The following is a 23,782-nucleotide window of genomic DNA, read 5'->3' on the forward strand; positions in this document are numbered from 1 at the left end:
ATCCCTCCGTCCGTCCCTTAAATCTGTGTTTATTACCCCTTACGGTTCAAAGTAAATATGATGTATTTACAGAAAAAGTAAATTTTTGGATAGCCCGGCCCGCCGTGGTAGGGCTACTTATTCCAATGTCCAACGCAAAAGGATTATTAAACGCGATCAGAATCTTCCTATTGCGTAACAGGCGCTCACATGTAGCTCGACAATACTAATGCTACACCTGCTCACACAATATAGCTTTTTATTGTCCTGGACTAGATTTTGTAATCATTTTTTACAAGTCATTTTAATAGGCTAATTTAAATCACGTTCAAGAAGTTGGGGTTAGGGTTGACGACGGTGTAGTAGACGATCAAATTGTAATGATCCCATGGATGACTCTGGGCAGCATTTGGGGAAAATGTGCTTTTGTGAGGGACGTCCACATCCATCTCAAATCAAGTGCTTAGCCACCTGACTAACTGCACTCTGCCTGCTGAAATTCTACCCATAAAAAGTTCCTCTTCAGTGTAGTTCAGAATCAGTCCTGGTGCACCAGCAGATCCAGATCCACTAACATGAAAGTGTTTTCGTCGACATCTTTCTCTCCTTCCGCCATCTGCTGCCAGAAACTCTTGACAGCTTTAGCTCAATTTGCTCTGTAAGAACAGAACCTCTTCTGTTGATCTGCTAGTTCGAAAACAAGCTGCTCGAGTCACTCTGTGTTGTTGCGTGTGTCAGACAGCAGGGGGCATTGCGCAGGACTGATGCAGTGACGCTCCAGAAGCCCTCCAGCCCTACGTGATGTCACTGCTCTGGCCTGCTGGGGGTCAGAGGTCACAGGCGCTTCACAAGGAGTCTGTTGTTTTTTTCTTCACAATCACATTCCTCTCATCGGGTATATGTTGCATGATTTAACTCACTCCTCAAGACCCTTTAGGACAAGAAGGCCCTAACGCTAAATCAATCAATCAAGATGTATTTTTTGAGAGTATGGATTTTATATATATATAAAATCCATACTCTCAAAAAATACAGTTTGATATATATATATATAGGCCTATATATATAATATCAAGCCACCTGATCTCCAGCCAGAGTGGCCAAACCCTGTGACTAGCTGAGCTTGAGAATATACTGTATATCACAGTTCTTGTAGCCAGCACTGTGAATGAGAAACACCGGGTAAAAAGAATAGCTAATTTATTCCACCAATAAGAAGAAAAAAAAACTCAGCACTCAGAAGCCTATGGATCATTATGTTTAATTTCATTATTCTATGGATTTCATTGTTCTTAGCCTGGAGCTACGGATACTAGTCTAACCATTTCTAATCACTGCAAAGGTAACTTGGTGTGTTTCATCCAACACTTGAAAGTGAAAGACACCAATTCATTAAGCAGAAAACCTTGAATTAAACCATTACCACAAGTATTTTTTTACTTTAAGCTTCTGCCCAAAATACCTCCAATATACTTTATTTCAGATGGTGGCAAAACGAATTACCGTAACAGTACAAATATTTTCCAAACACAGCAGAGCCGTTACATTAAAGTAAAAAAAAAAATTGAGGGGGGGGGGTGTTGTTTAAGAAAAAGAAATGAGTAAGGCAATTATATAACATCTCTAACAGAGACAGGCAGTTTACATTGCTGTTAAGCATTTTTGGGTCCCATTGTGTTCTAGTCTATGGATTACAGTCTGAATAAACCGGTGCATCTAGTTTGGGACAACCCACACTTGTAACCATTATAAATACTTGCCAATAACATGTTTCAAGGCGTTGCCGTTAACGTACAATAACATGTTTCAATGAAGGACTTGCCGTTAACATACGGTTTGTCAAAAAATGGACACGTGCGTTGTTCCAAATGAGATACAAATGTGTGACACTTTTTAAGAGTGCAGTGGAGACATTCTAAAATTGGATCCACAATCTACATTACTAGTAGTAAACTTGGCCATTAACCTGGGCGCAGAAACAGAGTAGGGGGAAAAGACACTTGTCTTAAGTGTGCATTTACCAAAGAGGAATATGCCTTTACTGCGGCAGGTCAGTAACTCATTGATCCCATAATAGTTATTCAACACATGGGTTTAGAAAAAGGCATCAACATAAGAAATCAGAGCAGGAAAAGCAAAGTCTCATCCACCTGCCACAGTGGCTGATGGATTAGAAACCAAACCATACACACTCCACTTTCACAACTCAACCGGACACAGATTCCACTTTGAGAAGCGAGAAGCTCTTGACTATGGCAACTCCTCGGCCACAGACGGAGGTGATCGGGTGTCTGTGTCATGGCTGCTCTTAGCTTCCTGCCCATCAGGTAATATTAGCATTGGCTAGGGGCCGGTTAAGGGTTCACTGGTATAAAACAGTGTGTATGCCTTAAAACAAGCACTTCAAAACATACAAAAAGATCACCACTGATCATGCAATTCCTAACAGCCCTTTCACACCAATGGTTATTCCCAGCTTGATTTGGGGGGTATGAATGGGTTAACCTGGGATGCCAGACTCAGCTTGGCGAGGTGGGTTGGACCAGGGTCGGAACAAGGGGTTGATTTCAGTGTGAATGGAACCGCCCGGGTTGCTATTTGTGAAGCTAATAGTTAGCCGATGCTAATAGTTCTGCATCTCTCCCGGGTTGTGACCCAGGTCCGATCTGAAACATTAAACATTGGTGACCTCTGCAAAAGGCTCAGAAACTTCATCTACCACTTCAATTGGAAAAAGTAAGCCACTTTCCTGGAATTTAAGAATTGCACATTTAAGAAGGCCCCCAAAAAAACTGAAATGTGACCTTAATGAGAACAAGTGGGTGGCTGAGGGGGAAAGACAGTTAACAGCAATCACTGACAACATCCAAAAACCTTTCACATGACGAGGAAACCAAGCATGTGGCAAACAGAACGATCATCTCCGAAGAGTTAGAAAAACGTCAATAGAAAATGAATGTACAAAGGTGAGCGCAAGATTGACGGGTGCCAATAAACTTCAATTCCCCAGACAGACAACAGGGAAAACAAGTCAAATTGGGGGGGAAAAGGAGTAGAGATTTTTTTTTGCAAATAAAACAGCATTTATTACAAAAAAATTTTTTTTTTTGCTTTCCTGAAGTGGACCAGGCCAAAATCAAGATGGCAGCATTGGCGTCGTCGGTCGTGGAGCGAACCCTAACCCCAACTGCTGCCTGGTCCCAGAATGATCCCTGAGCCCCGCACATGGGGCCCTTTTCTTTGTGCCATTTTGCATAGATACACATGGGCCATACAGGGTACAGTGTTATCAGTGCCTCTACAGGCCATCCAGGGAACAGCGTTATCAGTGCCTCTACAGGCAGTCCAGGGTACTGCATTATCAGTGCCTCTACAGGCCGTCCAGGGTACAGCATTATCAGTACCTCTACATGCCTGCTTGCATTCAAAAGTTATCACCTGTGACCACTTTAAATATGCAGTTGGAATAGCTAATGTGGGGGGAAAGCTTGCAAAAATACAAAATACATGTTTGGATTTGGATGAGCAAAGATCCTAAAATGCATGGTGTGACTCTGGATGAGCCTGTACCCTGCTGGTGTGTTTTAACTGCCTCTGTGTGCATCTACCCCCAATTATATGACATTGAATGGCCACCACCAAAACACATCTGCAGTGACATCAAATGAATACAAAGAATTGGGCTTAATCTGGGAGAAAGTGGCTGATATACAGACAGCAGGGTCTTCAAACAAGGTTCTTGACAGCAGGGTCTTCAACGAAGGTTCTTCACGTTTGATTCATTTCAACATCATCACACACACAGAGACAGACAGACAGACAGACAGACAGACAGACAGACACACACACACTGAAATCCATTTCAAAAACCAGTTCTGGTAGATCTGGTTTTGGGGGAGGGGGGGGAAGTGTAGGAGGCAGTGAGTGGGGCAGGTGGGTTCCATCACGTGTGGGTTTGAGGAAAGTGGAAGTTGAGCTGGATGGCAGCAGCAGTCGTGGGTTCAGTCCGGGAGAGAGGCCATGAGTCGGGATCAGGGTTCGATAAGAACCAAACCGGTTGTCTTGGCTTGAGGAGGTATCTTGATGTGCGGGCGCAACAACAGGGTACAAACGGGTCAATGTGGTAAAACTGGGTACGCAAGGTAGAACTGGGTTTGTAGACCAGGGCATCTAAGTGAACGTTGCTTGCAGTCTTGTGTTAAAACTCCTCCTGCTCCTCTGCTTCGGCATCTGGTATCACAAAACCCTCCTGGCGAGACAGAGAAAGACAGATTATTATAACATATTAGGCAAAGACGGACAGCTAGAGACCAGGGAAACTCAAACGGTGTCGACAAGATTGTCGGCTGAGAAAAACTGGCCACAACGGACAGCAACACATTTCCACACTTCCTTCTTTCTCAACTCATGTGAGTTTGTTTCATAAACAGCAGTTCCACATGGCAAATTCAAAGCTTTCCAGTTCTCTACAACTTTTATTTGAAAGGCGCCAGGAATAATCGTGTCCTAAACGATGCCCGGGGAACGGGATGCCCTGGGAACGGGATGCCCTGGGAACGGGATTCCGGGATGCCCTGGGAACGGGATGCCCTGGGAACGGGATGCCCGGGGAACGGGATGCCCTGGGAACGGGATGCCCGGGGAACGGGATGCCCTGGGAACGGCTGCGTGATCCATTGATGGTAAAGCTCCAAAGCCCCGCTTTTCTGTTCATTCATTTGTTGGCATTTCTGCCTTTATTTGATAGTGGAGAGTGGATGGACACAAAAGATTGAGGGAAGGATGGAGTGGAGTGGAGTGAGAGACAGAGAGAGGGAGAGAAAGGAGATACGGATGCAGAGAAGGAGGCGGGGAGAGAGGGAGACAGAGAGAGAGAGAGAGGGAGACAGATATAGAGTAGAGCCCGACCGATATTATCGGCCTGCCGATATTATCGGCCGATATTGGCGATAACCGATATATCGTTATCGGTCATATTTGGCGCCGATTTTTATATATATATATATATATATATATATATATATATATATATATATATATATATATAAGTTATAGACAGCATGTTGTGTATATTTGATATTTCTTCTTAACTATTTGTTCTATTGTGTTTTTGTATTTCTAGTTATTTATAATTATTAAATTCCCAGTTAAGTTTACGGTTTCATTGCATTGAGTTTATCAATAAGCTGTAAAATATCCTGCCTACATCACATATTTCAATTCATGTCAACTCAATCATATCTTTGTCAAGTGTTTGATATTTGAGGGTTGCTGATGTGGTGCCTCCTCTGGTCGTTAAGGGCGCCTGTTCGGAGGGAGGGGAACTCGTTGGAATAGCGTGATCCTCCCACGTGCTATGTCCTACCGGTGAAGCTTCCCCTGTCAGGTGAAAAGAAGCGGCTGGCTAACTGCCCATGTGGAAGCATGGAGCCAGTTTTCGGCTCTCCCCAGATCGGTGGAGGGTGGAGCAGCAACCAGGATAAATAAATAAAAAATTAGCACTAATGGGGGATAAACATTTGATAAAAAAAAAAAATATCGGCCGATATATCGGTTATCGGTATTTTTTTATTCCCTAAAATCGGTATCGGTATCGGTTTCAAAAATCCCATATCGGTCGGGCTCTAATATAGAGGGAGAGAGAGAAAGGAGAGATGGAGTGAGAGAAAGGTGGGGAGAGAGGGAGACCGAGACAGACAGAGAGAGACAGACAGAGAGAGGGAGACAGAGAGAGACAGACAGAGAGAGACAGACAGAGAGAGGGAGACAGAGAGAGACAGACAGAGAGAGGGAGACAGAGAGAGACAGACAGAGAGCAACAGAGGTGCACAGAAAGAATTTAGAGCAAGTGAGAGAAGTAAAACAGAGAGCAAAGTAGAGATAGAGATGAAGGAGAGAGAGATGAAGAGATGGAGAGAGTGACCGACAGAAAGACGGACAGAATCTTTCATCGTTTCAAACAGGTTTTGACTGATGCAGCTTTTTGAAGGCTGAAGCAGGACGTCCCCTTTTCTGTTTATTTTCAATTCATTTGGACACGGCCAATTGTGCCTGCATGGACGCCCGACCAAGCCGGAGGTAACAAGGGGGGCGCGAACCCGCGACCCTCGTGTTGGTAGGCAGGGAATCTACCGCTGCACCACCTGGACCCCAAAAGGATCGATTTCTGTCACTCCGGTTGTTTTGGAACGTCAATGCTATAAAAACAAACAACAACAACAACAACAGCCTCTGATTGGCGGTGAAGAATCAGTCTTCCCAGAAAAGATGAATGTGTTCGTGGGTGCTGGGTGTTTCAGTACAGTTACTGAGAGTTGTACAGTCGTACAGAGTACAGTTACTGAGAGTTGATTTGAGTTAAAGCTGCATTCAGCAATGTTTTTGTCTTCAAATAAGTGTTAAATGACTATATTCTGACAGCAATCACTGAAATAGAGTGTTTGGTCAGTGACTTGAAAGCCCCAACCCCCCCACTGTCCTGCCTGTCGCGCCTCTCCTCTAGTCCTGCATGCAGGGCGGACGCATCTCCGCAACCGTAAGTCGTAGAGACTCAAGGAGACGCTGTTGGATTTGGGGTGGAAAAATACATATAGTCCTTTATAGGCATCACGATCTGACCTTCCGTTACCAAGAAAATGTAAACTTTTCTGTGATGGGATAATTTGAGGTCCCCGCCAATTTTGATCCAATCAGAGAAAAGTTGTCATTTTTTTGGGGGGGGGGAAACGGAAGGTCCAATCGCGATCCCTGTAAAGGACTATGTATTTTTTCACCCCGAATCCAATGCCACCATTGGAGGACTACAGATGAGAGATAGAGGACAGTTTCAAGTCACTGACCAAACACTCTATTTCAGTGATTGCTGTCAGAATATAGAGCCATTTAACACTTATTTGAACGCAAAAACATCACTGAATGCAGCTTTAAGTTGTGGAGCGGTGATAGTGGAATATTGGGGTCCAGCCCTACATACATTATAAGCAGCAAGACTTCACATTCAAACAAACTGACTGGAGGCGAGCGGAGACGGGGGAAAATAAGAGGCTTGCTAGAGAAAGAGGGAGTGCGGGGAAGAGTGACGAGAATCAAAGTGTTGATATCAAACTTGGCTCTGCTGAAAAACATGAAGTGGCTATGAGAGGAGGCAGAAGCAGAAAAAAGAAGAAGTTTGATCGGTCCAACTTCCCTAAAACAAGGCCCTGTGAAAAGACTCGACATGAAGCGAACATTCTGAGCTTTGATACACCAACAAAAACCAGCTCTGACCGGTTTTGGGCGCTGCAAAACTGGATGCATTCCTCATGATGCAAGTTTCTTCACCAGATGATTTAATGTGAATTTCTAGACTCATATCAGACGGTGTACAACAACGGAGAAGGACAAGCAACCGGGATTCAAGGGAGAGGGGGAAAGAGCTGGAATGATTTGAACCTTAAAGTCGAGCTGAACCCGTTTGTCTGAGACCGTTTCAGACTGAAAACATAATTTATCTGACAAAACAAACCTGATGACAAGTTGAGAGGCGGGTCATAGTATCATGTCGATGATTTGATTTGACAATTCTGTCGACTGGCTTTGGCAGTGGGCTATCATGGCGTGTTCCACCCCCAAATCGAGTGGGATTCAGCGTGTTGTCGTGCTACGCGAGTGGGATGCGCGGAGTACCAGGCAGCCACCTGCTTCGTGCGGAGCGAGCGGACAATCCGATACATGGGTGCTGCCCGCCCGCCTGGAATCTCCGAGGGGCGACCCCTGACAACCACGCTCTCAAGCGCGCGCCATTTACGCTATTTCTGTAAATACGATATTCCTGGAATGCGCGTTTTAACGAGCCAGTTACATTTCTTTGCATTCTTAGAGATGATAGTTTTTGTTTTTTGTTCATGTTTCATACAATTGGCCAAGTTAGTAGTTAGTTTATGGGATAGGAATTCTGCCAGATGACGGGCACTAGGCGCCATTTTCTACTTCATTTGGAAGAGAAAATTATCCTGAAATGAAGATTTGATTGACAGCTGCATGTCGTGATATGATTGGTTGAAATGGGGTAGAAATTTGATAGTACTAGGTGACGTCAGCAAACTGTAGCCTAATGTTATCAATGAAATCTTGAAAAATGAACTTTTGATGTTAAAAAGTGTGAAAAACTAAAGAAATTAGATTTTTGTGTGATTTTTTTCAGCATACATTATGAAATAGGTGCACTGCATACCCAGGCCAGGTATTTGAACTAAAAGAAAAGAATGGTACGCTCCGTCCTCAGACCACTTCCTATAAGCCGGCAGAAGGTCCATGCATGCACGACGTCTCCTTATCTCCTCCTCTGACTACATGATGTAGTCATGTCTCCTCAGTCTGAGTCACACAGCTTTACGTCTGAGACATTTCCTCTGAGCGACATCGCAAATAACAAAAGAATCCTTGATGGGGGAGGATGCAAATCCTTCAAAGGAAAAGAAATCTGAAGAGTGAATAGTAATTCTCGCTGATTTTGGATCACTAGGCCTTCTGTGTCTCAAGCTGTCTTTGAAGCAGTGGGACAGACATGTATGGCTCTTCACTCAGGCAACATGAAAAGCATTCCTTTGCTTTCCTCAGCACAACATTTCAACCTGATTACAGCACTGCAACTATGGACAAGTCAGGCGGCAGGCCAAGAAATCACAAATCATCATCCACTTTTTTCCCTTTCTTTCAGATTTTTAGAACTAGGGATCTCGTGCGCTCGATTCCTATGCTCACCCGCTGCGCGGCCTCGCCCGTCCTGCAGCTCGCCGAGCTGGCCCATGCAGCTCGCATTCGCAGCTCACTGCAGGGCCTTGCCCACAGTGGGATTTATGACATCACTGGGATTTATGACATCACTGATGATGTCACAGCGGTTATTTATGACATCACTGATGATGTCACAGCGGTATTTATGACATCACAGTGGGATAATCACAGAGCATAGCACCTCAGAGCCCTCCACAAAGCAAAGCACAGCACCTCAGACCCTCGGCCTCAGTGAGCGAGCTGCATGCCATTCCTCTGCTGGAATTTTAAGACGGCACCAGCAGTTGCTAACAGCAGAGCAAATGGGTTTGAATCTGCTAGTGAACTAAGCCCATATTGGCTTACAGAGAGTGTTTTAAGGCTAAGCTATGGTCCATATACAGCTAAACACGCATTAGGATTTTACAACTTTGTTTACAAACTGAAACTGCCAACAAATGCATTACCAGTTGTCTTATTTGTGTGAGGCTTTGTCCCAAAGAAATAGTTAGGATACCTAGTCTTGGCAAAATGATTTACCAAACAAAACAATGGCAGTAGGTAATTTAAGTCCTAGCTTGAGGGTTTTTTTTTGGCCCTCAAAATGGTTATAAGGTGCTTTGACATTAAACCTTTCATTTTGGAAGCAGAGAAGTTTGGCAGCATTTCAAACTTGAACTCACGTCTGTGGCGTAGAGGATGTCTATGATCCTCTGCAGTGTGGGGTCGCTCTCGCCCTCCTTCTCCTGGCAGATCAGCTCAATGTTCCGCAGCTTACCAAAATAAAAGTCGCGCTCCTTCTCCATGTCCTGGATGGTAGACTTGAGCATGTCCACCTGAAAATAAAAAGGGCAGAGATGACAAGATTTAGCTCCGGAGGAGGATCCCACCCTGCTCCGACAGGTGAGGTGACCCCCATCCTGCCCTTTGCAGACAGGTGTCTGAAAAGGGCAGGTAATGTGTCCCTTCTAAACACATGTTGTTGCGGTTATTGTATTACGAGTAATTTTGTTGATTTGCTTGTTGGGAGTCCAATATGAGGCTCTTTAGTTTAGTTTCATTTATTTGCACACAAGAACAGAAACGGATAAAAATGCAAACAAGAAAATAATGTACAGGTAGAGACAGGAAACCCTGGAAAGTCGTATTCAGGGTCTCTACCTCAGAAAACAAAATAATAATAATCTGTACAAAGGATACAATACAACAGAAACAAGAAATCAAATAGACAAAAAAGGAAATGAACAGAAAGAACAAAAAAATGATAAGTGAGTGTGAGTGATACTAAGTGAGTAGATAGTTAGACAGGTCAATACCTAAACATCAGCTAAATGCCTGAAATCGTCCCTATCGAACTGTAAAATTAGCATAATACTGTACTAGGGTTTGACCGATATAGGTTTTTCACGGCTCATAGATATTTTCCGATTCAAAAATCCAAAGAAAAAAACCAAAGACTGAATGAAGAATGTCTTTAATACGAACCATTTTCATGCCCCCCCAGAATGCCATTGTTGGCAGGGTGGGGAAAAGCATTTTGCCCATCATGGGACATTAAAACGCTCCAATATCCGAGATAATAATGAGAGTTTCATGCATTCAAAGTAGAGATGGACTTTTAGCATTTCCACCAAGCGTACTCCTACGTTAAGTGCTGACCTCTTGTATGAGCTCCGTCTTCTCCTCGTCGCCCCCTGGTAAACCCACCGGTCGCCTCGCGCCGAGGGGAGCCATCTTTGGCGCTACCTTGGCGACGGCCGCCCTCGGCGGTGCTGAGGAGAGACAAGAAGAGGGGGGTCAAAGAAAAGACAGTCCTTCACACCAGGGTGGTTACCATTTTCCATCACTCGCACGACTCTTCACACCACTCTCTTCATAATCTCTCGAGACAGACTTTCATCGAAAAAATCTGTCGGCAGGCTCCGTCAAAATGGGTGTAACAGCGCTCGCACGCATGCTGCGCTTTACCCGATAGAAATGAAGTGAACGCGACCGGTGTGTAGTCAAAACTTACCATTTTCAGCGTATAGCAAGTTGCTACTTGCTACTAGCTACGAGCTAAGAGTTGTTATTGCCGTTTCATAGCGACGGACTGATTTGAGAGCGACACCCAGGGAGCGGAAAATAAATGCATTAATGGGCGGAGCCGGTCGGTTGGAGCCAATGGCAGAGCTTACAGGGAGCGGAAAGGGATTTTCGTCCGCTGCCGACCGCGCCTCTTGAGTTCCTGTTGCACCACATTGAAACAGGGCTGCCCCCAGAGGTTAGAGGAAAATTTTGTTTTTTTTTGTTTAACCGATGGGTTCCCAGATTGCTCTCTTCATTACTCGAAATGTGACTTTATTTCAGTTTAGCTTCAGCTGGCCTACATTAGCAAGCAATGATGCATAATCATTAGTCTCCACAATTACCAGAATCCAGGGAGAGTCAAACATTTGGCTTCAGTGGCTGCTTTTGAAAAAGCCATTGACTGTTCCCCAAATCATCAAATTGAATAATTGCGATTAATTATCACGATCCCTACTATTAATGACACCTGGAGAAATAATCAGGATTATCAGGCATCCCTCGTTTTCAGATAGTGTTTGCTAGGATTTCACTAGCCTAGGTAAACCCAGCCCCCACGTGACCTGCTCTCTCAGTTCCCAGTCACCTAGTGACTGAGAACAGGTCTGAGAGCAGGTCACGTGGGGGATGGGTTTACCCAGGCTAGGATTTCACTACCAAACAATCTTCTATAGCGATTGTACCTATTGATGCTTTTTTCTGCTTGTGTCCTTTTCAACTCCATCTTCCATGTTGGAAAACGACAGTAGTCTAGCTAGAAAACTAGCTGCTACATTTAATAAAACAGCATCGATTTTTCCTTTAAATACATTTTCATCATTTTCGGTCACAGTAGTGGGTAAATTCCCAAATTTACCAAACACTTTCAGCATTTGACCTGAAAACAATAAAGAAACTCACACACAACGTCTCGCCTTCTGATTTGGAGACATTTTACATTGCAATTAAACTTTCTGAATGAAAGATGGCTTCAAAATTAAGGTTGGTTACCTGCCAAAACATTACTAACAGAACAGACATACTGACAATTCGGTTCAAATGTTTTACCGGTGTTCGGTTAGTGGCAATTTCCCACTCGGTTCATAATCATTGTTAACTCCCTGAGAGAGCAGCGGTTTCTGCCTTCAATCCCTTTCTAAGTCGAACCTTGGTTGAGGATCTTCTTGGGAGCCTTGTTGAAAGCCGACACGGTGGCGGGCGCGGGCATGGAGTCCTGGCCCTGGCGCGCGTCCACAGGGTCGTAATCCTTGCCGTCGTAGTTGGCGTCAAAGAACTTCTTAAACCACTGGACAAACTCAAAGTTGTCCTGGAACTTTCCCTTCACCAGCTTGTCCACTGGAATGACCTGCAGGGGGCAGAACAGAGTTGGGGATTTGGTGCTCTCATTTCTTTGTCTGCATTTGTGTGGAAAGTGAGTTGTCGGGGGTGCGTGTGTGCGTGCGTCCCGCCGTAAAGTACTGATGAGTCCAAACGGGTCAGCAGGAAGCAAGATGAGGCCATGGCTAAATGATAGTATGACGGTCAATAGTCCTGCAAGTCGCTGCATGATCAATCTGAAAAAAGCAGCCTTTTACCATCTTGTTGGCCTACCAGTGTTTCCCCTACCATTCTACAGGCCTGGCGGGGGCGCTGTTGATATATATATATAAATATTTTTTAGATGTTTTTTCCTGCTCTCCCCAAAATTTCAATAAACCTTTATGGCATAGTATTACAATACAACAATACTGGTGTTGACAGTGAACAGTAAGAGAAGATGCCGAATCATTCAAAACAATAAGCATTTTGCTTTTAGGAGCATTGTGCCAGCGTGCAGCGCTGTTCCAAAACACGTCGAACGTGTGTCGTTGCCTGGGAAACGCACATCCCATAATACAACTGTTCGCATCGCATCCCATAATAGTATGATGACACTTGGGATGCCATTGCCAACATAGATGCGAACAGGTTAGCTAAAAGTTTATCGTCGTCACTCGTCAGTGAGGGCCCCCGCCGTTGCGGTTGGGGTACGTTTCGAAATCCCTCCAGGCCTGAAAATGTTTCTAGGGGAAACACTGCCTACCATAGTGTTTTCTTGACAACGTACATTATGTTAGGGCTGGGCTATACGGCCTTGATAACCATGTATGAAATAACGCCTAGTAAATAAAATAATCTAAAGGATCATGAAGTAGCAGTGATTTAAAAGCAATAATTATCATTAAACTATTTTATCTTCCATTCCATTGGTATCAACTTTAACGTGTGATCGGCAGGGAATGGCTTTATTATTTGCAGTTTGCGTCTTTTCGCCTGTAGCAGCTTACCTTGTCGATTCCCATCTTTTTGAAGGAGAGCTGCAGGTGCTTGAAGTTGGCGATGAACTCGTGTTCCAGCTTGGCACCGAATTTGACTTTCTTCATGGGCAAAGAGTGGGGGAAGAGCATGTCCATGAACTGGCAGTAGGCAGCACCTGGAGGGTGAAGAGGCAGACACAACAAACATGACATGTACCCTACATGTCACCTTACAATCTTCACAGGGACTGAATGGCTGCTGGCTCCAAAAATAGTGAATCCCCTAAAAAAGGAAAAGGTACATCATGTTCCAGCAGACAATATATATATATATATATATATATATATATATATATATATATATATATATATATATATATATATATTGTGAATGAATGTGTTTGTGTGTCTGTGTGACTGAGACAATCAGATTGGACAAGCAGATTGGGACATCGGATGCTGAGATCCAGCCTGTGCGCGCACGCCACCGGCGCGGTTGGCTTTGTCTTTATATATATATACACTGTATATATATATATATATTAGGGGTGGGGGAAAAAAAATCGATTCACCTAAGTATCGCGATTTTTAATGTCACGATTTTTTGGATCGATCTTTTATTCCAGAATCGATAATCGCAAATAAAAAAATTTTTTTTTTTTTTTTTTTTTGGTGCTTGCAGTCAGGCCACTCACTGAACAGCAGGCCAGGCGCCGCCTACTGGTTTACTAGTGGTTTTATTACTTTATTAGTTAGTCTGAAGTAATAATTACACTTCAGGGTTAACTCATTGAGTGGCAGCCACTTTTGGAGAACGGACGCTCCCAGTGCCAGAGTTTCAGAGCTTTTTTCAGTGATTTCTCGAGGCCCACAGAATATTGTGTGATATTACTATGTAAACAATGAACACGCAAAAAGAACGATGAGACTCTTTTCTATCATCAGCAAAAACAGGTTTATTGATATCATTTTCCGTTCTTTAGTTATCAGCCGGAGAAGATAGCTTGATTTAACAAAAAAGAGCAGTTTTTTTCTAGAAGCTGAGATAATGGCCCTTTTGTGAAATTAAACATTTCAAACACATCACTGACTCTGAAGCTAATTTTCTGATGTACCGTAGTCACACCTCAAAAATAATTTCCTTCAATAAAACAGTGAAGGCCAGGGAATTTTGTTTGGCAGAATAATATTTTTAGCTGCAACCAGCAGCGCTGGCCCCTGCGTGCGCTGCTGGTTGCAGCTTCTTGCTGATCTTGATTTGCTGCTGGTGGGCATCGGATATTCTGGCTTGCGTTTGCCAACCCTGTCCTGCTGCCTGGGTCAGTGTTGTGTGCTGCTCTGCGTGCCCCCCCCCCCCCCCCCCCCGCCTCAACTGCACACTCCTCCTGTATGGGAGGTGGCTCTCTGCTAAGTTTGCTCTGCACTGTGAAGGGTGCGCGACATCCAGCTTTTTCCGCGTGTTTGTCACCGGCTACTACTGTATGCTTCCAGTTGAGAATAATAACGGCTGATCATGCGAATGGGCTGGCGCAGCGGACATGGAGGAGCTCAATTGTGGGAGCAGATTGGCTGCTGCCTGCTGCAGACACATCTAACGTTAAAACGCTTCATGCATATCGATGCATACGGATGCGATGCGATTTCCGTTTCCCCAACGACTTATTCTCTGTTTTTCTCTGCCTTTCTGTTAACCTGGAGAGCACTGTCGCCACCTAAGGGTTCTGTAAAATAGGTTATAGACCTCCAATAGCTATAATATTTGTACAGGAGAGGCAGAAGGCTTTGATCGACGCCCCACCGTCAAAAAAACGCAATTGACGAACATGTCCGTCCTTGGCACTCTACGTTACTATTTGAAATGACGAACATGTTCGTCCATGGCACTCAATGAGTTAAAGTGGGTGCATCTCATTGTAAAATTGGACTTCAAACGGCCCAAATCTGGCTTCAAACGGCCCAAATTTCACGCGCGTTGGCCCATATCGGCCTGGCCTGCTTGGTATCTAATGCCCGGCCTGAATTATGATCCCAGTCCGCCCCTGTTTTTAACTATATCGCCCAGCCCTACTCATGATATATAATATACAGTCTCTAGTGTATGATTCAACTTTTCCCATGTTCTAATCTAGTGTAAAAAAGCAAACAAACTGAAAAAAGAAAAGAAAAAAATAAACAAAAATCGCAATAAATCGTAATATCGAATCGCAATAATCGTAGAATCGCAATACTTAAGAATCGCAATATAAATCGAATCGGCACCCAAGAATCGTGATAGTATCGAATCGGGAGATAAGTGAATCGCCACAGCCCTAATATACGGTATATATATATATATATATATATATATATATATATATATATATATATACTGTATATATATATATATATATATATATATAAATAAATCGGAGTATAGTCCTCATTTTACCCTGGTAAGAGGATCCTACTTTCTATCCCAAACTTCCTTATCAGTCAGATGATTTGAAATGGCAAACGTAACCAATATTTTGCCCCATTCACTGTAGACATGCCTACCAACCAAGGCAAGTGACTACTAAAAACAAAATGTAATGTAAATGTAATTATTTGCTACAATATTACTACTACAATATTACTACTACTAGATGAGGTTCACCGTTCAATACAACCACCATATGACATACATTACATATATAATTTATGTATGTATGTATGTATGTACAGTATGTGTGTGTGTGTGTGTGTATATATATATATATATATATATATATATATATATATATAGTTAAATAACAACAGAGTCTGACTCGGACATTTACCTAGTTATTTCTGAGCCACAAATCTTTCTAGCGATGGCAGTGTCTTGCTATAATGTAAACAACATTTTAAACATGTCATTAACAAAGACAATCATATCATTTGGATGAAAGCTTGTGAAACCGAATGCACAAGTGTGGGGCTTTGGAGGTTCTGTGTGGAAACACACGCTTAACCCAAGTTTGGCTATGTTAAGCAGTTAATTTAGAATATCTACTATGGTAATGACAGAGCAGGGGTAATCTGCTCTGTATGGGGCTGTTCACACATAACGTTTGCATTTTTGCATGGTAAAAAGCACTATCTATCACTATGCTCCCCCAGGGGGGTTCCTCCGTATATAACCCCCCCCCCCCCACTAAAAACATGCAGAAGATCAGATCGTCATCGTCATCCGACCAGTGACGACAACATCCGAAGTCGGTCCCCGGGCGCTGTACGAGAAAGCGACCACTGCTCCTGGCCTGCCCCAGGAGGAAAGGACAAAGCCAGGATGGGTTAAATGCAGAGGACAAATTTCACCGGCCACCGTCAGCATGTGTGTGTTGTGGCCCTCCGTGCATGTGTTGTAGTGTGTTGTAGTGTGTTGATGTGTGTTGTGTGACAATAAAGACGGGCTGCCGTCTGAAAGTCGTATCTCCGGTGGTTGGATGGCAGAATTGGTTGGCGCTTCGTTCGAGCAGATTTGTGAAACAAGAGAAGAAGGCTAATTTCCAATAGGCCTACACATGTCCGGTATAATCCATTCTGCTTTATGATCACTATTACAGTAACGTAAATCCACGGATTACAAGGTCCGGTGTTCTGCCAAAAAGTGAAAACTGACCAGTGACCATAACGTTAGCTGCAGCTAAATAGTGATCGCCATGAAGCAATAAAGTGATTAATTCTCCACATTTCCTGTCGCTAACGTTATGGGACAACGACAGTGTAGTAGTCAGTAAACTAGCGCCACGTTTTCAATTACCGGTAGTTTTATCGGGGGCGTGTTGTGGAGAAGTGTGCATCTGTCTCGTGCCATTAACGGGAGCGCATCTCCACCAGTCAATTTTCGTGATGAGCTGGGAAACTTCCTGTTAAAACTTTCAAAATAATATTATTTAAACAAAAGTAAATAGCTTATTGATGCACGTTGGATGATAAAAAGGTATTTCAACGAACAAAGCAGCAAACCTTGTATCAAAATACTCGTGATGTTAAGATTACGACTGAAACTGTGGCTGTAAAGAATTACTCAAAATGAATATTAATGCCAATGTTACAATAAGGGATTTATTTTGAAAGCCCTAAAGCAGATGACATACTTTTACATTCTGGCTGACTTGACGCCCGTGCAGTTATGCCTGTCTGAAACACAGCCATGCTGCCTGTATAGCCAGATCCACATGACGATGCGTGCGTACCATTTTTAAAGGGGTGGGGCGAGTACCCGAACAGTGGAAACATTACTTGAGTACTGAGTACTGACGTTATGAACGAATACTCGAGTACCCGAGTACTCCCGCCCATCCCTAACACACACACACACACACACACACACACACACACACACACACACACACACACACACACACAAACCAGTGTCTGTGAAGCCAGGCTCCACCATGCGAGTCATAGGCCAGGACAGGCTATGTGAGGCAACCATTATGTCCGCAGCACCGCAACATTTGAATGGCATCAAGTGAAACGTGATCCCATCCCATTTGTTCAACGCCTAAGCCAAATATCTGGCCTGTTAGCTCGCCGCGGGTTAGCCTGCTACATCATGACAATGTTATCTGTTCCCCTGTGTCTGATCTGATGTCATCTCTGTAGCCTGGTTCCCACTACAGGGCCAAACAAGGTTTAGTCAGTATCCCCCCCACACACACACACACACACACACACACACACAGCTGGGCGAAATGGCTCAAATCAATACTAAGATAATAGATTTTTCAAATTCAATAACAATATGGCCCTTGTATGCAAATTCATGTTAAACAATCACATATACGTGATGCGAGTATAATTTTTCCCTTTCAATGTTAGGTGTGATGTCAAACAAAACTGAAATTTTCAAATAATATTTCTTAAAATGTTTCATAAATCATTTTGTCACGAGCTTTTAAATCAAATTAGCTTGTTAACATCAGTTTAGCACGCACACACGCACACACACACACACTAGGGATGTCACGATACTAGAATTTCTACTTCGATACAGTCAGATACCCAGGAAAATATCGATACTCAATACCATTTTCGATAGCACGGGAAGGGGGGATGACGACACATCAAGAGACATGGACGAACAGACGCACACTTCTCCATAATCTAGGCCTGATAAAACTTTGAACTGAGACAGCAGATTAGCCTCTGCTCTAGCCATCAGAACACGTTTAGCTTGTTGAAGCAACAGATACCAAATGATAGGGAGAGAAAAACCAGTGACTTTTCATTAAACGAAAGCACTGATGGTATCGAAACTGTTGCAAATGTGTATTGTATCCGTTTCACGTGCTACTCAGCTATCGTCATTGCCTGTCTTACTGCTGCTTGCTGGTAATGACAGTTAATCCCATGGCCAGAGAAAAATCCCCAGATTTGTCGCTAATGACGTTAGTCTCTTTTCTCTTGGAGGAGAGTCTGAAATAAAAGGTGTCCCCAGTACGTAACGTTACGTTATGTGAGGCTGAGCCAGTGTTGTTGTGAGCGCTGACTGACTGAGTGAGTGAGCAGGGATGGGAGGGGCTGCCTGACTGACTGGAGAAAGGACTGTATGCAGAGTCAATAGACCTACAAACGAAACCACTCCAAACTATTCTCTGTGGTTAACCTGACATCCCTACCACGCTTGTATTGGTGACTATCTTGACGGGTGTCGGACTGAGATCAGTTAAAGTCCCTGGAAACCAGAAATATTTTTTTATTATTTAGCATTTTGAGTTCATCACATCACAGGAACCTATGTTAATAAGCCACCAGCCAAATTTGAACGATGATGAACGTCGCAAAGTATATAAATTTAGGTTTGACAGTCATGGCAAAGGTCATGAGAATCAATTCGATTTTAGAGTGTATTTTCTCCCGCGGACTGTGTGGGCGTGTCCCATCTGCAGCAGGTCTCCTTTCCCTCTCTCTCTCTCTCGGAGGAGACCTGCTCGGAGGAGACCTCTCTCTCCGTTAACGGAGAGAGAGAAGGAAAGAGAGATGGAGTGTATGTGTGTGTGTGTTCGCGCGTTGCTCGGCGCATAGCCTACTGACAGAGAGGAAGAGATCTCTGCCGCTGCGCTGCGAGTGCACAGCGCTACGTGTGTGTGTCAGTGTGTGTGTGTGTGTGTGTGTGCGCGCGCGCGTGCGTGCATGCGTGTGTGACTCGATTAAATCTTATGACGTGATAAGATCATGCATTTTAGCACCGCGCGCTCCGCTCTCTTCAATAAGGAAATGGAAATCCAGACCTTGTAGAAAAGTGTTGATTTTTGGGGTTAGGGTTGAAAGTACCGTAAATTCCGGACTATAAGCCGCGGCTTTTTTCCCGTTTTTTGGGCTTTTTTGCCCCCTGCGGCTTATATAACGGTGCGTCTTATCTATGGATTTTTTCCAAAAAAAAAAAAAAATCTCTCTTTTTTAGCACTCTTTCTAACTATAAATCCACTTCTGTTTTAATTTCCTCTCTTGCCCTCTTTTAACAACATAACATAACATAACATAACATAACACAACACAGGTAAGCAGAAAGAAAAAGACGAAGCAATCACGCCATGAATGAGGAAATGACTCACCTGCTGGAGGCTGGAGATACACCGCTTGGGCTAAACTTTTACTCCGTGAAACACTATCGATTAAGTCCGACATCGCTCAGAGGTTTTGAGCAGCTTGAAAACAAGTTTGAAAACGTGCAGAAGTCCATCCACTCACTCACTAAAGAAAATAATGCAACCGTGAAGAGTTTCACTCGTGTCCAGCCATCTGGCCGAGTTAGAGCCGAAGTCCCGAACACAGTGAGAAAACCTCCCGAAGCTGCTGCTGCAGCGGGGTGCATATTGTCCGGCCAGCCGACCGAGAGGCATGCGAGCCGGGCACTATTAAACAGTTGGGGTGTGTGAGGTGGCTGGCTGTGGAGGTGGCGGTTTCTCCTCCTCCTCCTTTCTTCTTTCTTTCCGGCCTGCCACCGAGGGCCATCTTCATCTGCCTACTCCGCTGGCCCGACCGTCAACTCATCCTCCAGGCTGCGGGGAAGAAGCCCCTCACCTGGGAGGGTACGCGCTTTTTCGTCCCGGCAGGACCTCTCCGCGTTGGTGCAACAGAAACGCGCAACATACAACAGCATCATCGAGTCAATGGATATCGCTTTGGCGTACTGTACCCAGCGAGACTCGTCATAACCATTGATGGACAGCGGCGGAACAAGAGCTCAAAGTGAAACTGCCGAATATCTTTTGAGTTGGACTGGTCAATAGTACTGTGAGTAACTAAAATAAAAAAATAAAAAACGGAATTCTCTCTTCTTTAGCACTCTTTATAACTATAAATCCACTTCTGTTTTAATTTCCTCTCTTGCCCTCTTTTCACCACACCGCGGACACTGTGTGCACTGTAAAAAAAACAAAAAATACCACAATGTGTGATTTTGTCTGGGGATTAGTGACCTGACTTTTGTTTTGTTGAAATGTTAATAAATGGGAGCTTCCCCAAACAGCCATCTGTTCCCGACAATCCCCTCTGTGCACGAAGCCTTACATATGGTAATTAAACATCAAAACACCCGCGGCTTATAGACCGGTGCGGCTTATAGAAGAAAAAAATAGTCACCTTTGAAGGTGCGGCTTATAGACCGGTGCGTCTTATAGTCCGGAATTTACGGTAATTCTCTCTCTTTTCTGAGGCACACAATTACTCACATAAGACCCTAAATTTAATAGTTAGAAGGTTTTTGTGGATTTTGGTTTCCAGGGACTTTAAATTAAACATCCGGACCGTGAGGACTGCTGAGGAGCTCCGGTACCGGTAACACCGGTGTTGTCACGTGTTCATTACCCGGTGGGAAAATGTTCACACCGTGGCATCCCTACCTAACACACATACACACCGCTTACCTGAACAGAGCAGTTCTATCTTGGTGAGGTTGATCTGTAGTGATTCGTTGATCCAGGCCAGCATGTCATGACGACTCAAGTTCTCGCTGGTCACTGAGGTCGAGTACACGTTCACAGCCATCTTCGGTCACCTGCCGACACAGAAGTTAAAGACTGAAGATATTTATGGTATTTTAAAAGACATAAATCAGACGGACCAGGTTGGGTATATACATCATGCCATGTGCACACAAGTTAGTGTGGATTTGACTTGATTGCCCCTTCTCTCTAACCTTGCTTGCAAAATGGATAACCTCGCGAGATCAAAAGAGATTCTCTCGACGTAATCCATCTTGTCTTGCACAGGCAGTTAGGATGATTGGCCGAACCATGCCAGCTCGACGAATCAGCGGCAGCCTTAGGCGGGCTTAGGCTTCCTCTGGGCAAGTAGTGGGTACATGGTCTTTGTAGTTCTTTTCACTCGTCAACATGGCTGCCGCCGCGGAAGTGACAGGCAGTCTGAATGAAATTGAATGTAACGTTCCCAATTCTATGTATTAAATTCTAAAAAACGACCCTCAACATTTGGGAAGGCTAAGCCACACAACTAGTTCGTTATAATCGAACGTCATGCTTCGAAGGCGACTTTACGACGATGAGGACGGTGAGGACTCAATCAATGATAGACTACCACGGAGATCAGGCACAGGCACCTTCCTCCGGTCGCAAACGTGACGTCAGAGGCATGGCGATCTGATTGGTTGAAGTTAACACGCACCAGCGGTGATAGACAGATGGGTCATCCAATCACCTGCCAAGTAGCAGTGTTACTGCATTCCCAGATCGACTGGTTTAGTGAAACGTAATATGAAGCTAAACCGTCCATCTGGTAGCGTCAGGTTACCTTCTCTCATCACTTCTGTTGTCTACAGTAAGAATATACATACTAATTAGTGAACAGGGATGAGACGATATGCATATGTCTGATCAATACGCGATATGTGATGTGGTTCACAATTCGTTACCACGATACAAGGTAATGAATTATGTTTATTTCTCAGTCACAAATCTTTCTAACACATGATTATTGCCACACCCATCTATGCCGGCATCTATAACAATATTTTATGATCATTGATGGGTGACACTACTAATTACAAACAAATTCATTTGACTTTGAAATCTAACCATGTCAAACCAGTAGTCATGTTTTAGTAGATAACAGCATCAATACCATTTGTTCAAAAAGTCAGTGAAACTATAGACGGTTTTCACAGAATTGGGTTGTTATGGGAACAGTTTTGAACCCTAGCTTATTTCCTGTCAGCTATTGTATTGGCAAACATTGCAACAGGAAGTAAGCGAGGGGCAATTTAGTAATGTTTATGTTGTCAAATTAAAAGCGTCTATAGAAAGTGACTGCCACAACCATCACGTGGACACCATAACCACACACATGTTAATGACAGGCTGCTGCTGCAGCATAAGGCCTAACGTTATATTAGTTACAGTAGAAATCTCCATCCATGTTGCTGTTGCTCATCTTTCAGCCCTGTTGCTATTTCCTCAACAGCTGTAAGTATACTAGCTAGAGGCTAGAGGAGTTTACAGGAATAACAGTCATCTAGTGTATTTTATTTCATCAAAGCCATCATTCTAGCCAACGTTAGTTCCACATCTTAATGACAGTAACCACACGTTGTAAGCTCATACCTTCAATATCAAATCGTTAATGCCTGGCTGTGGTGCCAGTACACCGTTGGTTTCAATGACGATTTAACAAGTATACAAGTGTGTAACGTTTACTTGACGTAAATATTCGACTTATGACTCCTAACTTACATGACTGGCACATGATTACCGGTATGTCAATAATGTTACAGTGACAATGTTAGGCGTTAGCTCACTTGACAGCAAAGAAACGCAACAGGCCTCCTGGACAGGACATGCAAACTAACGGCAGCGGCATTTACTGTAGCATTGTCCAGCTAACAGTCTATGCTGCGTTCCAAGTGTTCAATTGTTTGAAGTTAGCTAACTACCTGACAGTTCTCAGGTCAATGATCACTTTGCTAAGCTAGCAATGTCCGGTTAACAAATATGAACGAAATTTCTGTCATGTATGAACATTAATATTAGCTAATATGAGCTATTATTTTATGGCTTTCCGCGCCCTAACCAAGCGCTGCGCTAACGTAGGTTTAGGTTAGCTGCTGGCTTGTATGAGCGAAAACTCGGGCATTCAAGTTAGGGCGAGCTGGATTTGTCTTGCTCGTTTCATCAAACAATCAAATAATTTGATTACAATAGTGGAAAACCCCGCCCAAGTGCCCTCAGTCTGGGATCAAAACGGACACATCCTCGTTATGGTTATGTTCTGAGAGTGGTTCTGAGCCGTGTTGCTAGCTACGGGCTAAGCTAGCTATCTCAGCCAGCCGCCGTTTGCCATGCCGGCAAATCAATGTTAACGTTCCAGTACGAGCCATTAACGTTACCTGGAGTCGATCGGCTTTCACAGTCATTGGAGTGGGCGATTTCCTTATCGCTCCAATATCTCATTAATAACAATCTCTTACTTACAGATCTTTTCTTCTCCTCTGTTCTCTTCTTCTGGCAGTGGCAGCTCTGTTCAGTGTTCACTCTACCCGGCAGCGGAAGGAAAATTCCTCCTCGTTGGAGTGACGTCAAGACGTAAATGGGTAACGCCTAATTTAATAACGCAAGGACGTCGCTACGTGTGTGTGTGTGTGTGTGTGTGTGTGTGTGTGTGTGTGTGTGTGTGTGTGTGTGTGTGTGTGTGTGTGTGTGTGTGTGTGTGTGTGTGTGTGTGTGTGTGTGTGTGTGTGTGTG

At 43.9% G+C, this 23,782-nt stretch overlaps 1 protein-coding gene across 2 annotated transcripts; it reads right to left on the reverse strand.

The window, feature by feature from the left end:
* Positions 1 to 1,223: 1,223 nt before the first annotated feature.
* Positions 1,224 to 23,582, reverse strand: mapre1b (microtubule-associated protein, RP/EB family, member 1b). 2 transcript variants are annotated; one of them, XM_083642019.1, is made up of 7 exons: positions 23,513 to 23,582; positions 20,954 to 21,084; positions 13,107 to 13,252; positions 11,947 to 12,145; positions 10,393 to 10,505; positions 9,417 to 9,569; positions 1,224 to 4,228 (listed from the first exon to the last, which is right to left on the reverse strand). In XM_083642019.1, exons 2-7 carry the CDS (start codon positions 21,072 to 21,074, stop codon positions 4,178 to 4,180), a joined length of 783 nt encoding a protein of 260 aa, XP_083498145.1. In that variant the 5' UTR covers positions 21,075 to 21,084; positions 23,513 to 23,582; the 3' UTR covers positions 1,224 to 4,177. The 2 variants fall into 2 exon arrangements, with proteins under 2 accessions (XP_083498145.1, XP_083498146.1); XM_083642020.1 differs by having other exon boundaries at positions 23,509 to 23,567.
* Positions 23,583 to 23,782: the final 200 nt, after the last annotated feature.

Source organism: Poromitra crassiceps (genome assembly GCF_964638095.1).
Source record: "Poromitra crassiceps genome assembly, chromosome: 8".
NCBI classification, from domain to species: domain Eukaryota; kingdom Metazoa; phylum Chordata; class Actinopteri; order Beryciformes; family Melamphaidae; genus Poromitra; species Poromitra crassiceps.

Bases quoted from the DNA above. Each gene is read 5' to 3' on its own strand.
- mapre1b (XM_083642019.1), bottom strand. From the start codon at position 21,074: ATGGCTGTGAACGTGTACTCGACCTCAGTGACCAGCGAGAACTTGAGT. The intron at 12,146-13,106 runs GTAAGCTGCTAC...TGCCCCCTGCAG, and splicing joins AAAAGATGGGAATCGACAAG to GTCATTCCAGTGGACAAGCT. The intron at 10,506-11,946 runs GTTCGACTTAGA...GTCTCTCCTCAG, and splicing joins CAAGAAGATCCTCAACCAAG to CACCGCCGAGGGCGGCCGTC.